Consider the following 15,956-nt stretch of genomic DNA (forward strand, 5'->3'; position numbering starts at 1 on the left):
CATCTGAATTTTGATCGTGTGACCACGGGGATGCTGCCAACGGTCGTAAGTTGTGAAAACAGGTCATAAGTCCTTTTCTTCAGTGGGGTTGTAACTTCGACTGGTCTCTAAGCAAATGGTTGGAAGCCAAGAACTACCTAGAAGGTAATTTCAAAACTGTTGTCTCGAAATGAAGGTTTAGCTTGCGTCTAAATCTTTTAACTCAACCAAAGAAGGAGAAAAGCTTGTTCTAAGGAACCCTGTTTAAAAAGTACTGTATGTCTTTGTTCCCGCAGTCCAAGCTTTGCCACCTCTATATCTTCTACATCGTCTTTTTATTTTTAAGGGACATTCGATCTGGGTTTCTAAGCTGAAATCTTCAGGGAAAGGCTAACAGATCTGCTACACAGAAAATTGATTTTGGTTTCGCTTCCCACAATTAGGTTATTTTACCAGGAATGGCTTCTTTTTTTTTTTTTTGCCTTGCCAGCGTCTCAGACCTGGACTAAATTTTCTCCCTCTTGGGATTTAACAAATAGATCAGTTATAAATGAATACTTGATCTAAGATAATTGCTTAAGCTCTTTTGTTTCACCTTCAGCACCAAGACCTGCTAAATTTTACCTGCTTTCGAAGCCATGGTTTTTTTTTTTAACCGTTTAACAAACCTACAGACCAACGCTGGTTCATTTTCTGAAGCTGGAAGGAAACGCTGTTCAGTTTTCTTGACCCTCAGCTATGTTAGGCAACATTTCTTGCATAACTGGGTAAATAAAACCAGTTCCTTACAGATGCAAGCACAAATCTCAATGCTTTAGCTTTTAGCAGATTTACTGACTTGCACTAGCAGAGAATAAGACTTATTTTCACACTCCTACTGGCTATTAAAAGGCATTTCCTGAACAGCAAAGAGTTGAGAGATTTAAGATGGGTGGGCTTCGACTTCCAGAATTCCCCACCATCCATTCTGGCAACGATAAAGCCATGCCCATATTCTGATGCCAGCTGTGGGAGGAGAAAAGAAGGGGAGACATGATACCAGTCTTCCAATATTTCAGGAGCTCCTACAAAGGCAAGGGGGTCAAACTATTTTCCAAAGCACCAAATGACAAGATCAAAAACAATGAACTCATCAAAGGGAGAAGCAACCTGGAACTAAGGAGGAATTTCCTGATAGTGGGGAAAAAATAACCAAAAGGCAAGAAAAACAATAATGGATGGACATTTATCAAAGAGAGCTCCAACCTGGGACTTGCCTCCAGAAGTTGTGGGTGCTCCATTACTGGAGGTTTTCAAAAAGAGACTGGAAAATCATTCTGTCAGGTTTCCGAAAGATGCCCCAATTAATTCATGAACCTCGATCCAAGTTTCAAAGGAAACCCAGTCATTTATTAAGAACACCATTTCGGCAGTGCCCCATTGCAGTCAGATCTGACCTCCTTTGAATTATGGCTGAGCATTGTCCCTGTTTTTTCCCTCCCCTCAGCCTGTGTCATAAATCACATTCTCCAACAAGGTGCACGCCTCCCAAGCCTGCTGTAGTAATCTGAGAACGCATAAAGTTGCCACATTTATTGTATAAGGTCTCCTACGTGAGCAGGGGGTTGGACCAGAAGACCTCCGAGGCCCCTTCCAACTCCATTATTCTATATTCTAAAGTATGCTCCAATTTTTCCAAGTGGTTTAGAATCCAACTGCAGTCAGGATAAAACTCAGCAATTGAGAGGAGTCAATTCCTTGTGTGGAATTTTTCAGGAAATGAGAACAGATAAAAGATGAACAGAGTCGGAAGGGACCTTATGGGTCATCTAGTCCAAACCCCCTTCACCCAAGCAGGAGACCCTACACCATTTCTGACGACGACAGTCCAGTCTCTTCTTGAAAGCTTCCAGTGATGAAGCTCCCACGAATTCAGAAGGCAACTTCTGTTCCATGGGTTGATTGCTCTCACTGTCAGAAAATCTCTTCTTATTTCTAGGTTGAATCTCTCCTTGTTCAATTTCTATCCATTATTCCTTGTCTGGCCTTCAAGTGCTTTGAAGAATAGCTTGACCCCCTTCATCTCTGTGGCAGCCCCACAAATATTGGAAGAATGCTATCCTGTCTCCCCTGGTCCTTCTCTTCACTAGACCAGCCATGCCCAGTTCTTGCAACCTTTCATCATATGTTTTAATCCCTAGTCCCCTCATCATGCTTGCTGTTCTTCTCTGCACTCTTTCTAGAGTCTCAACATCTAAGTTTCCCTCCCCCCTCGTGTCTGACTCAATATTGTCTAATTTTAGACAAATAAAAAAACCCTCTCTTCATCATCTACCTCTTTGCTGCAAAAGGGACAACAGTGCTTCTTCAGCATGCAATCCGGCCCCCACTGCGTTCCTGGGTTGCTCCTTCCTTTTTCACTCTTTCATGTTTCTCCCAGCTATTTTTTTTTAATGAGACCTTTCTTAATTGTTCCCCAGCAGTTCTCTATTTTTTTTTAATTTCTATTTGTATTGTTTGGCACCTCAGTCTGGCCTCCTTGATGCATTCATAAAAGGAAATTCTACTGCGCCCAATGATGCAAAAAACAAACAAACCCCAAAACCAAATAATAATAATAATAATAATAATAATAATAATAATAATAATAATAATAATAATAATAATAATCCTGCAAAAGGAATAAATAATGCAAAAAGGAAAAAAGGGGGCTGGGAAAAATCAAAAGAGGAAAGTTTTTGCCGTTCAGCTGCAAACTGGGAGGCTGCTGCTTTCTCTTCACAAGAAGATGCAAACTTCAAAGAGAAATAGCAGGGACAAAAGCCACATTTTGTCTGCCCCCAATAAAGTCCTTGTAGTATATCAGAGGTGTGTGTGTGTGTGTGTGTGTGTGTGTGTGTGTGTGTGTGTGATAACCTAATCACAAATAATTTATGCAGCATGAAATTGCCAGAAAATTCATTGCAGATTTAAAAAAAAAAAAAAAAGCTGAGAATTCACTTTGTGCAACTCAAGAGAGATTAATGTTTTTTCAGGATATTAATGTACCAGATTACCCAATTAATTAGTAATGGAAGGGACAGGACAGAATAGAATAGAATAGGACAGGACAGGGCAAGACAAGACAGAATAACAAAGTTGCAAGGGAGCCTGGAGGTCTTCTAGTCCAGCCCCTTGATCAGGCAGGAAACCCTACACCATTTCAGACACATGGTTGTCTAATCTCTTATTAAAAACTTCCAGTGTTGGAGCATTCACAACTTCTGGAGGCATGTTGTTCAACTGATTAATTGTTCTCACTGTCAGGAAATGTCTCCTTAGTTCTAAGTTGCTTCTCTCCTTGATTGGTTTCCACCCGTTGCTTCTTGTCCTATACCCTCAGGTGCTTTGGAGAATAGCTTGACTCCCTCTTCTTTGGGGCAGTCCCTGAGATATTGGAAGACCACTGTCATGTCTCCCCTGGTCCTTCTTTTCATTAAACTAGACAAACCCTATTTCTGCGACCATCCTTCCCACAGCTGGCAACAAACTTGGTTCACAGATGACTTCCTCTCTGGAAACAAATACTGTGTGTGTGTGGGGGGGGGGGGTAAGACACCTTTAACACCCCTCAGGGTGTGTGTTCTGTTAAGATACAGCCTGTTGTGCCTTAGAACGGCTTCTATTGTGCTGCACAGTGGAGTTGCCATGGTAACAGCTTCACAGTACTCCACAAGGCGGCTCCCTCTGGTAAGGGGGGAAATCCAACATTAGAAATTACGTTTGGTCCGGACATTTCCCCCTATCAATAAACGCCAGGCTATCAGCTGGCGATTGAATAAAGGAAAGTGCCTCTGTGTTGCAGATGGTTTTGGAGAAAGCGGGAAAGCTCCTGAGATGACCCTCTGGAGGGCCCTCAAGTCATCTTCTCGAGTTCCTTTCCAATTAAAGTGAACCCAAGCTAAGTTCAGAGCGATGAAATCCGGGGATGAGAGCTTAATGAATAGCAAGCGGTCAGTGGCATTTTCCTTATCCCAGTCAATAAATTAACCTTTCATCAAAGGAAGACGTCTCCCTGGGCTAATTTGAGAGTCTCACCAGAAAACGGATTGTTCAAAAAATCTTCTCCAGCTTGGAAAGCCCCCCAGGCGGCTGAACTGCTAGTGGCTGGAAGAGCCTTTGTTGAGAATCTGGGAAGAAGACAGCTACACCTGTGATGCTGTCCAGGTTAAGAAGGCTGACTTTGATTTACAGGTAGAGAAGGATTGATTGATGTACCTTCATCAAATGAGTGTTGACCTTCAGCAACCCCATAGGTAAATATTCTCCATGGTGACCTGTCTCTAACCTGGCCCTTCAGATCTTCCAATGGGTCTCTCATCACTACATCCCCCTTGTTGCTGGTCACCCTCTTCTCTTTAGCATCTTTGTGGGCATCTCTGGAAATAGCATGGCTCCCACTTAGATGGACAGATGGGTAGATGATGGATGGATGGATGGAGAAAGGGACGGAGTGATGGGTGAATGGAGGGATAGACTGATTATGTACCATCAAGTCAGTGTTGCCCTTCAGCAAGTCGAGGACTAGCCCCCTAAGGTCTAATAATTGACGGAAAGGGAGCGGAGATGCTAATCGGCACCCTCTCTTTCCCCAGACGACACTTTCCCACTTGCTAGAGGAACAATCGTTAGCCACAACCAACCCCATCGGGAAGGCGGGAGGGTTTCCCGACAGCCCGTCTTAAAGCAGAAACCGGTCAATTGGACGGTCCTTTCCTTCCCAGCTGAAGGGCTTAAGGGCTGCTTTTCCACACAACCTCAACCGCCTATTAGTCTTGACAGGCAGTGTTTGCGGACTTCCCGATGCTGAACCACTCCAGTCTAATTAGCCAATTTCCAACCCTCCAATTAATGCGCATTTTGCACTCAAAATCTAATAAGGCAGCGTGATGGCAAAAAGCAAGAGACGCGGGGGGGGGGGGGGAACAAAGCGACAGGGACTCGGCCATCAGCAAGCGGAGTTTTGTGGGGGGGGAAGGGTTAGGTTTTTTTTTTTGTATGTGTGTGTATTTTTGGGTTTGTGCCCACTCTTGTTAATTCTGTCCCCCCCCCCTTCCAGGTCTTTCAGAGGCGCGAGGATGGATCATTGAATTTCTTCCGTGGCTGGGAAGCTTACAAAGATGGATTTGGAAAACTCACGGGAGAACACTGGCTGGGTATGTCCACCGCTGGGGAGTGCTGGACAGGGAATTCTAGTCCTGCCCTAGGTAGGAGAGCAGGCTAGATGACTTTGAGCCAAGCACAAGGAGAAGGTGAGTTCTAGTCCCACCTTAGGCATGAAAGACAGCTGGATGATTTTGGGCCAATCGCCAGGAGACAGTGAGTTCTAGTCCCACATTATCTCTCCAAGCGAGATAAGTTCCGTGTGGATAAACGTCCCTCTGAAAGACTGTTTCACTAAGCCTTGCGGACTGGGAATGAAAGGAACTCACAGTCGTGTAAATAAAAGGGGTTTTGCCAGGACAAAGACTCTGCTTCATGCTTTCTAAGGAAGCCCGGGTCAGAACAGTTTAAAGCAGTAAGAATCCCATCCTCAAAATCATGTAAACATCGAGTCCAGGCTGGAAGGGACCCTGGAGGTCTTCTAGTCCAGCCCCCTGCTCAAGGCAGGAGTCCTTGGGTACCCATGGTCAGGAAGGAGAAGCGCAAAGCTGATGGCTTTCTTCCTCTTTTCTTCTCCAGGTCTGAAGCGAATCCATGCTCTGAGCACACAAGGAACCTATGAATTGCGCATCGACCTGGAGGACTTTGACAACGGCACGGCCTATGCCCATTACGGGACTTTTGCCGTTGGTCTCTTCTCCGTGGACCCGGAGGAAGACGGCTACCCCATCACGATTGCTGACTATTCTGGAACAGCAGGTAGGTCTCCTGTCTAAACACCTGCCTTTCGGGGAGTCTTGCTTCTTTTTTCTCCGGTCCTTGGGGCTCTCTTGAGCGTAGCCATTTTCTGGCAGACGTTTCTACACCCAGCTAGGTAACATCATCAGTGGTAGTAAAGAATTCATGACAGACTACGATGCAATACACCCAACCTAATCAAATACATTAAGATTGAAATACCCAAAATCATGGGCCTCATCAACCTGGATATGTTTTAATCCTTGCATATTTTGTGTGTATTTTTCGCATTATCATTCTGACGGAAGATAGGAAGGGGGAGGAAAAACCGCTGCTCCCTGCTCAGAGTATGAGAGAACCCCCCCCCCCCGCCCCCAGCCTTATTAAACAGCCTGGCCTACCACAGTAGCAAAATTTCCACTTCAAACACCCATTCAGAATTTAAACTTCATGTCAGAAATCAATATTTCACCCCAAGGTAAAGGCGGCTTCAGCCGGAGTATCCACTCTGCAAACGTGATGGGAAGACATCCGACAGTGAGGCTGATCTGGAAATGAGCATTTCTGGTCTTTCTGACAGGACAAAAACAAAAAACGCCACAGTGTTTTATCTCCGCTGCCTTACGAAATCCAACCAGCCGGACTATTCCTGGGCTCACAATTCTGTTTGATCCCTTAAGTCTTCCTCAAACCTGCTTTTGCAGAATACAGAATTACAGCATTGGAAAAGGACCCCGGAGATCTTCTAGTCCAGCCCTGAGCTCAAGCAGGGCATCCTATACCAGGGGTCAACAACCTTTCGGACCTCGGGGGCCACTAAATTCATAATTTTAAATCCTGCGGACCACTAATACGATCTGCCTAATGACCGCCTGGGTGGGTGTGGCTAGGTGGTCATGTGACTGGGTGGGCATGGCCAACTTGATGTCACTCATGTCGAGGGGCGCCTCGCCAGCCGCTGCTTGCTCCCTCCCTTCCCAGCCCCTCCTCGCCTGCCCGCCAGGGCTCCTTAGGGCCCCAGAAGGAAGCAGCCACTGGAGCTAAGCAGCCCCCAGGAGAAAGAGTTGGCAAAACAACTCAGTTCAAATTGGATCCGGCCAAGAAGAAGGCTCAGCAGAAGCCCCTCACTGCGGACTAGGAGCATAGGCTTTCCAAGCAGAGGGAAGACCTGCAGGAGTGAAAGGCCAGGTACCGGCGCCTGGAGGCTCAGCGGGCTGAGATGGTCAGCCAGTTCCAGGCCATGATGCAGTCCTACTGGAACAAGGCCCTCTGGCTCTTTGCCACCAGTTCCTGTCAGACGCAGAGGTTCAAAGACAAAGGATGACCTTGGCTTTCTAGAAAGAATTTTTGTTATGGCTACGTAGCATCTCACTCCGTACATTCCCCCCTCCCATTTTCCCACCATAGAAAATGCCTAGTGGAATAACAGAAAGTGTGGCAGGCCAGAGACCCAAAAGAAAAGATGGCTGCAGGCCTGACAGGAGCATCCTAGCGTAAATTGTCATTTGATGGTGGAGACAGTTCTCCCAGGGGCTTGATGGGTCTCCATGCTGGATGTTCCAACCGAGATGAGGTTGGAGACATCCTCACGGAGGGAGAAGGACCTCAGTAGCTTCTTCTACCGTTCCATGAAACTCCATTCTGACTCATCTTGCCAACCTAACCTGTTTTCTCCTTTCTAGGCGATTCTCTCTTGAAACACAACGGCATGAAGTTCACCACCAAAGACCTTGACAATGACCACTCGGAGAACAACTGCGCTGCCTTCTACCATGGGGCTTGGTGGTATCGCAACTGCCACACGTCCAACCTGAACGGTCAGTACCTCAAGGGCCACCACAGCTCCTACGCAGACGGGATCGAGTGGTCCTCCTGGACAGGCTGGCAATATTCGCTCAAGTTCACCGAAATGAAGATCCGGCCGGTCAGAGATGAGAAGTAGAGCTGAAGCCCCCTCTCCCCCCCCTCTGTTCCTCCTTTTGTTCCTCTCCCGACTTCCCCCTGAAGCTGACTGTGGTTTGGTCTGGAGCAGGGGTCGGCAACGTTAAACACTCAAAAGAGCCACGGAGGTCCTGACTGGAAGTCCCCCGTTCAAGTCCGGTGCCCCCCCCCCGCCCCACGACAGAGTCTCCTCCTAGCATGGCGTCTTTTTTTCCTCTACCTGTCCTAACCAAAATCCCTAACCCTCGGTCTATCCATTGCGGAGCCGACCGGCGACAGGTAGCCCCAGCATAGGGATGAAGGAGTCACGTGGGGCTCCAGAGCCGTGGGTTGCTGACCCCTGGCCTGGAGAAACGCAGAAGCTGAGACATTCCCTCGCCCACCTCTTACACTTGACTGTGTCAAACGTTCTCTTTGTGTACTCAACCGAGTTTTTTGGAGAAGACACGACTCGTATACCTCTCTCTGACGGGAGACGGGCATTCCTGTACATCTGTTCTGTTCTCTACACTCAAAAGGACAGGCTTCCCTCCTCACTTCATCCTGATGGGTCTAATCCAGTGATGGTGAAACTGTGGCACACCTGACACAGGTGGCACGCGCAGCCCCCTCTGCGGGCATGGGAGCCGTCGCCCCAGCTCAGTTCCATTGTGCATGCGCGCACGCCTCCCGCCGGCCAGCTGATTTTCAGGCCTGTTTTTGCTTCCAGGAGGCTTCAGGGAAGTCTGCTAGGCCCCAAACACGGTCTGGAGGGGGTCGCGCACACATGTGAGGCGGTAAAAGCAGCAGGGTGTGGGGGGTGTTGCACAGGCATTGCATTATGGGTGTGGGAACACGTACGCACACTTTCGTCACACGAGGACAAAAAAGTTACCCATCCCTGGTCTCATCCTGTACCTCCCCTACCAATTCGAGATGTGATTTTAAGAGAGGTCCTTTGCTCTCCTGAGAAATTAGCCTTGCTTCAAGAGCATCTTCTCAGGGAACTCCATTTTAAAAAATGCCCTAATTATTTTTATGGAGAGCCACACATTAATTATTCAGCCAAGGTGAGCACCAACAAGGAAGACGAGGGAGGAACGGTCTTACCACTAACAAGAATGTGTCACAGTTTAGGAGATGCTCAGGGTGAACGGGGGGGGGGGGGGGGGGACACACATACAAATTGCATGGATGGAGATAGGAGGTAAATTTGTCATTAGATGCTAATTGGTTTTGTTGTCTGAACGCCACGTAATACAGAAATGGGTTGGTGCTAGAGATCTAGATAAAGCCCGGCCAATGATGAGAAACATGTATTTTCCACCTGGATGAACCAGCCGAGAGAACCCAGCCGCACGGCAGAAGATATACAGGACTTATCAAAGTCAAGTTCCTGAGGTTTTCCATATACCGCTTCGATCTAGCGTAAGTTGTGAGTTACCCTATTTTTTTCAGAGTATAAGATGCACTTTCCACCCTAACCCCTAAAAAGAGGGTGAACATTTGGCTGTATCTTATATAACGAATGTAGCCCCGCCCACCCGCCAGCCCACACCCTTTGACCTCTGCCTCCCAGCAATTTGCCTCCTTGCAGCAAACAGCAAACAGCTTGCTTCAGTTTCAGCGCAGCCTGATTAGCAGAAGCAGCTGATTGTCGGCCTCCCAACCATCAGCTGTTTTAGACTGCAGGGATTGCCATTGCCTATTAACACCTCCGCGCACCCCATTTTCAGTCTCCGCATCCCGTTTTCAGCCTCTGCATGCCCCGTTTTTGGCCTCTGCATCCCGATCCAACTGGCAATCAGCTGCTTGTGCTAATCAGGCTGTACTGAAACTGAAACAGGCTGTTTGCTGCAAGGAGGCAAACTGCTGGGAGACAAGAGGCATATTTTTTTTTCTTGTTTTCCTCCCCAAAGTCTAGGTGCGTCTTATACTTCAGAGTGTCTTATACTCTGAAAAATACGGTACTTTGTAAGACTCTCTTGGAGTTGAAGAAGATGGGAATAATGCTGGTGACCGGAATAGCTATTCCAGGAAACAAAAGGAGATGTATTTGTAGCTGGCGGTTGACTTGAGGGGATCCTGGAAACATGGAAATTAAAGTGTCTTTTTCAAAATAAACTTACATGCAGGTAGTCCTTGACGTAGAACCATTCACGACAGGTGCAGAATGCTAGGGACCCAAATTTATTTTGCTAAGCACACTGGTTTTTAAGTGGGGCACGCCCGATTTTAGAACCGGGCGCCATGGTTGTTAAATTAATTGTTGCAGTTGTTAAGTGAATCACATGGTCAGAAGGCAAATCTGGCTCCCACCCACCCCCCAATTGCCTTTGCTGGTTGGAAGCCACTGGGAAGATCACATATGACAGTCCTGTGCTGGTTGCCAAGCACCTGATCACGTGTCTGTCGGGATGCTGCAATGGTTGTAAGTGTGAGGACCCATTGTAAGTAAGTCCCTTTTCCAGTGCTATTGTAACCTCAAACTGTCACTAACAAATGGTGGTAAAGTCAAGAACTACCTGCCTAATGTTTGATTTTATATAATTAGAACATGCATTTTCTTTGGTAAATATTGTCTTGGTTTTGATCTCGGATTTTCCTTTGTAAAGCCAAGTTATAAACAGAAAAAAATAAAATGGTTTATCCTTACCGATCTTTGCCACTTTCTTTTCTTGGGTCCGTTCTTTCTTTCCTCCAAGAAAATTCGGATGCTGTAATTATTTCTCTCGGGATGCGCTGTGTTAGAAATTAAAATGGTTAAAATGGTTGCAGGCATCCTCAGCGTAACACCCACAGCTGACCCCAAAATTTCTGCTGCTAAACGAGACGGTGAAGCGGGTTTTTGCTACATTTTACCACCTTTCCTGACACGGTTGTTAAGTGAATTGTTGCACTTGTTAACTTCACAACACAGTTGTTAAATGAATCTGGCTCCCCCACTGATTTTACTTGTCAGAAGGTCGCAAGAGGGGATCACGTGGCCATGGGACACTGCGACCACCATAAATGTGAACCAGCTGCCAATCACCGAAATTTGGAACCAGCTGCCACATTTTGATGACTTTGGAGAATGCTACAACAGTTGTAAGTGTGAAGAATGGTCACTTTTTACAACGCCGTTGAAACTTGTATCACTAAAAAATGGTTGTAAGTCAAGGACTACCTATCTTTGAATTTACGGAGCCCCTGGGGTCTTCCAACCACATTTTCATAACTGAAGCTCCAAAGGAATCCTTCAGCAGAATCCTTTGTTTAAAAAAAACCCTGCTTGTCTTTACAGCAATGGCTCACGGATAGGATTGCAAGCTTGGTCGGGAAAAATAATATTCATACGGCTGGCAGGCAAAAACTTGGCAATTTGACTGTTTCTAATTTCTCCCTAAGGGCTGCGGTGGCTCAGTGGCTAAAGACGCTGAGCTTGTCAATCAGAAAGGTCGGCAGTTCAACGGTCCGAATCCCTAGCGCCACGTAATGAAGTGAGCTCCCGTGACTTGTCTCAGCTTCTGTCAGCCTAACAGTTGGAAAGCACATAAAAAATGCAAGTAGACAAATAAGAACCACCTTTGGTGGGAAGGAACAGCGTTCCGTGAGCCTTCAGCATTGAATCATGCCGGCCACATGACCACGGAGACGTCTTTGGACAGCGCTGGCTCTTCGGCTTTGAAATGGAGAGGAGCACCGCCCCCTAGAGTCAGCACTTATGACTAGCACTTATGTGCGAGGGGAACCTTTACCTTTAATTTCTCCCTGAAAAGTTGGAGCTGCCTTTTGTTCACATACAGTTGTAGCCTCTGTTCTGAGGGTGTTTGCACGCTTCAAAACCAACACTCTGTGCTATTTGTCCGGAGTTGACAAAATCAAGACTGAAAAATATGAACAAACGTATAATCAGCTGCAGCTTGTATCACTTTGGAATCTCTTTAAAACAATTTTCGACTGCAAATGAGGTGGGGCTCTCTCTCTCTTTCTCTCTCTCCCTTTTTTTCTCCCCCTTCCAATGATTTCCTTCCAGAAAAGGAAAAAAAGAAAAGAAACAGAGAGAAAAAGAGAGAAAGGGAGGGAATAACTTCCATTTCCACTCAGATGGGGTAAAGGAAGATTCCAATTCTGAATTCTTGTTGCCCTTAACTAGCCTGCTGAAAAGAAAAGAAAAATCAGATGCATTTGGATAATGACTTTCCTAGGGAATGGGAGATTCATTCATTTTTCACCCCATCAATGTGGAAGACAGATGTAAACTGAGTTCTATTTAGCTTTGGGAACATGTATTTCTGCAAATGAAATGGGCTTCAAGCAAGGCTGTTAGGATTTGTCCTCTCTTCTTCCAACAACTGACCCACCCCGACTGTAGCACTGATGACGTTACCACATTGGGCCATGAAACGCCTGCAAGCAACCAACCAACCTCAGAGCTATTGTATGCAAACAGGGAAGAAGTCACTGGTAGTGATGATCTTACTTGGGTCTTAAAACGACCGCAAGAAAAAAACCTAGCTTGGAGTTACTGTATATAAACGTGAGCAAACTTCAACTTCCGCCTACCACTGATAATGTTACCTAGTTTGGTAATGAAATGTCTGAGAAAACAACTAAGCTCAGAGAGTACCTCGCTTGTCCTCCTCTTCCTTCTCTCCACAAAACCCACTCCTGCCTAACATTGATGATGTTACCCATGTGGGTCATGAAATGTCCTCAAGAAAACAGCAAAACTCAGAGAGCACCAGGGACCCCATCTCCACCCCTCTGTAGCCTTCAAAAACCTGCAGTTAGAAAGCAGTGGTTAAGGTTTTGTTCACCACAATTTGAAAATGCAGAGTCATGGCAAGGAGTGCCTGCTGGAAAAATAATAATAATAATTCTGCTGAGAAATTCAGAAGCTGCAGGTTGGTGAGTGAAGTAGCCAAGATGCTCAGACCAGAGGTGTGTTTGTAAGGTGGTTTGTTCAGCTCAAAAAAAAAAAAAAAAAAAGGCAAGCCAGTCTCCCCTTGTTAGCCCAGAGCTAAAATGAAATTATTTTGGTCCTTTCAAGCCAAGAGACTTTTCCCCATCTTGGTTTCAAATCCAAGACGTGAACACATTGAAATGAGAGGTTGAAAACATCCCAATTGAAAGCAGAAAAGAATTCACAGCAATAAAAGGACCCGCAACTCTCATTCGGTAACAATGAGTGCACTATTTTTGAACCTCGGTGATTCTAAGGTGTGTTGTCACTATCAGAGGCACCACACTGTCCCAAAACAACAACATGCAGGGAGTCTCGCAACAGATCAATCATTTCCCACCTGCCTTCTAGGTATTTTGAGATTCTGACATACTAACCAGTACCTTTCTAGCGCCACTCGTATAAACATCAGCCTGGCCAAATCTTGATGAAGTTTAATGGGACTTTTGGCTCTTTAGTTAAAAGCTTCCTGCTTCCCCTTCTATTTTAAAGCACTCATTAAGAAGTTGCCTCTTCAGTTATGTTTCCAAAGCCTGGTTTGTCCCAAGGCGAGGACCATGGTTTGCCCCAAACCCTCTTCACTTCCTTCAGCAGTCCTAGTTTTTACCCATAAACCAAGGGTTCAGGTGTGCTTAAAGAGGGCTAGGAGGGGGGAGAAAAACCAGGGTTTTTAGAGGCTTCGCACACAAATTAAATACGAGTGAAGGGCAAAAGCAATCAAGATGATTCCCTTGCTTTCTCCGCTTCTCCCGTGGAGCTTACGTGGGTCTCATCAGGTTGTCATTTTCACCGTATCCCAACCATTCATTATGGTATCTTAGGCTCTGGAATGTGTACAGCAATAAGCACAATAAAGGGAAAGGTGAGGACTAATGAGGTGCCTTATTTAAAGACAGAGAAGCGCCGATATTCAGACCCCGTCTGCAAAACCATCAGAGGAGGTCTGAACCCCGTAGAAATAAAAATGTAAGTAATTCAACCACCTTTCACTTATACTCCATTCCATTCTATCCATCCCTCGCTCCCTTGCTCCATCCTTCCATTTCTCCATGCATCCATCCATTGCTTCCTTCCGTTGTTGCATCCACCCATCCAACACTTTCTAACCCTTATTATTTGGGAACATCTGTAGCTCAGGGTTGAACGGAGGCCTCCTTGGAGCTCTCTGAGCTTGGTTGTCTTCCTGCAGGCATTTCACGACCCAGCTAGGTAACATCATCAGCCCTGGAAGGGAAGGGGGTTTGTGGGGAGGACTGTGGGTCCTTGGTGCTCTCTGAGCTTGGTTCTTTTCTTGCAGATGTTTCATGACCCAAACCAGGTAACACCATCAATGCTGCTACCTAGATGGGTCACGAAACGCCTGCAAGAAAACAGCCAAGCTCAGAGAGCACCAAGGACCCCTCCCTTTCTAACCAGAGCTCCGACTTGCCAAACAATCGCTTGACTCTTCAGTTGGCTCCTCAACTTGTTTCCTCTACTGCCTCCTCTTACTTGGCACCTTTTGTTATGGCTATTATTACTCTGCTGTTTTGCATACCATGTTTTCCTGAAAATAAGACCAGATCTTATATAAATTTTTGCACCAAAAGACGCATTAGGCCTTGTTTTCTGGTTAGGTCTTATTTTGGGGAAAATGTGATACTAATTGTGTCTGTCTGGCTGATGAGCTACATTGGGTCTTATTTTGGGGGTAGGGCTTATATTACAAGATTCCTGAAAAATCATGCTAGGGTTTATTTTCCATTTGGGTCTTATTTTAGGGGAAACAGGGTAGATGTAACCGAAATCTGTTGAAAATGTTTCTGTTACTGTATATCTAAACTATTTCTCCGGAGCTATCCATGGTGCTGGAACCCAAGTTCCAGTCTATAGAAGCATAATCTTTTGGGATACAATCATTCCCTCTTCAAGTCTTTTATCCTTTAAAAAAAAAAAAAAACAACAACCCAGGGTTTAAATTACAGCAGATGCAAGGTCCAAAAAAAAAAAAAGAAACACTGAACCTTCTTGGGTCCCTGGTTAACTTTTTGAGATTGGCCTATGTTGACTGGACGCTGTCAGGTGCTAAGCCCATCTCCTTGAGTCCAGCTTGATTCCTCAAGATCTCATCATTCCCCTACCCATGAAATGTTGCACCCAGGGTAAAAGTGGCTTGGTCTTACTTTCTTCCAAGTAACTCCATCTCTTTCTTTCACAATGAGATAGCAGAAGGATAAAGGAGACAACACACCAGGGCAGTAATGACCTTATGATTGGAAAAATAGGATGGTCGATTTCTCCAGGAGATAGAAAAATTATCCAACACATTCCTGAAGGGCTTTTGGCTCTTTAATGAAAAGCTTCTTTCCCAAGGAACAGAACATTGAGATTTCTGGCGATAGTCTGGTCCACTCTGGATGGCTTTCTTGGAAACAATTTAGAAATGGGGCCCTCTGATATATTTTCTTTTTCTACTTCCCAGAGTGATCTACAGATAGTCCTTGATTTATGACAATAGAGTATATGACTATAGACTGGACAACAACAATATGACTATATAACTATAAACTTCCATTGCAAAGCATGGCAAGTAAGACAACTTACCCCATTTTAAGACTTTTCTTGCTACAGTTGTGGTGGCCCACTGCAGTTGTTCAATTTAGTGACACGGTTGTTAAGTGAATCCGTCTTCCTCGTCGAATTTGCTGACCAGAAGATGGCTGAAAGGGATCCAAGACCCATGGGGCAAGTTTTTAAGAAGAGGCGGGATAACCATTTGTCTGAAGGCATCGAAGCAGAGCCACCCGAACAAATAGGCTTAAAAATAGTTCCTATCCTTGAGCTGTCAGGGCTCATAGACACAACCATAATCACTCCACGCACACGCGGAAACGTATGACTAGGTTTTTTTTTCTTTCTCTTTCTTTCGTTTATTCCCCAAATTACTTGCATAGGGATTATGCTCTGTTCAGTTGACTCCTGAAGCCTTTTTCCAGGAGTGGATGCAGCCCCAAGGCAGTGGAGGTTTGTCATGGGAGTTTCCCTTCTCCTAGACGGTGGTTCTGCCGCTTGATCTGCCGTTGGGGCGTGGAGCCCTCTTCCGCCTTCAAACCCGTTGACTGTCTTCTCCCGTAACCCTGGGAAGGGGCCCTTACGAGGTGCTCCCAGCCGGGCCAGCTGGGCCAAGGTTTTTTAAGGAGGTGTTACTCCTCCATCACTCACCCTTTGTCCTGGCTTGTGACAGGCAGAGCCTGGCTTCCCAAACGTTGGG

The 15,956-nt window shown here is 45.9% G+C and overlaps 1 protein-coding gene and 1 long non-coding RNA gene across 2 annotated transcripts in view; one reads left to right on the forward strand and one right to left on the reverse strand.

Moving 5' to 3' along the window:
- Positions 1–7,783, forward strand: part of FIBCD1 (fibrinogen C domain containing 1) — a 41,374-nt gene extending 33,591 nt beyond the window's left edge. The window contains exons 5-7 of the mRNA XM_081967566.1: positions 5,057–5,153; positions 5,680–5,859; positions 7,521–7,783. Coding sequence (XP_081823692.1) covers positions 5,057–5,153; positions 5,680–5,859; positions 7,521–7,780 — 537 coding nt within the window. The 3' untranslated portion in view covers positions 7,781–7,783. The remainder of the gene's footprint in view (positions 1–5,056; positions 5,154–5,679; positions 5,860–7,520) is intronic.
- On the reverse strand, positions 863–15,956 carry LOC309399604. The gene is made up of 4 exons (XR_014176541.1): positions 15,290–15,956; positions 11,499–11,627; positions 10,415–10,500; positions 863–984 (listed from the first exon to the last, which is right to left on the reverse strand). It is a non-coding gene; the product is annotated as an uncharacterized lncRNA (long non-coding RNA).

The sequence above is a fragment of the Natrix helvetica genome, assembly GCF_964273705.1.
Source record: "Natrix helvetica genome assembly, chromosome: 15".
Lineage (NCBI taxonomy): Eukaryota > Metazoa > Chordata > Lepidosauria > Squamata > Natricidae > Natrix > Natrix helvetica.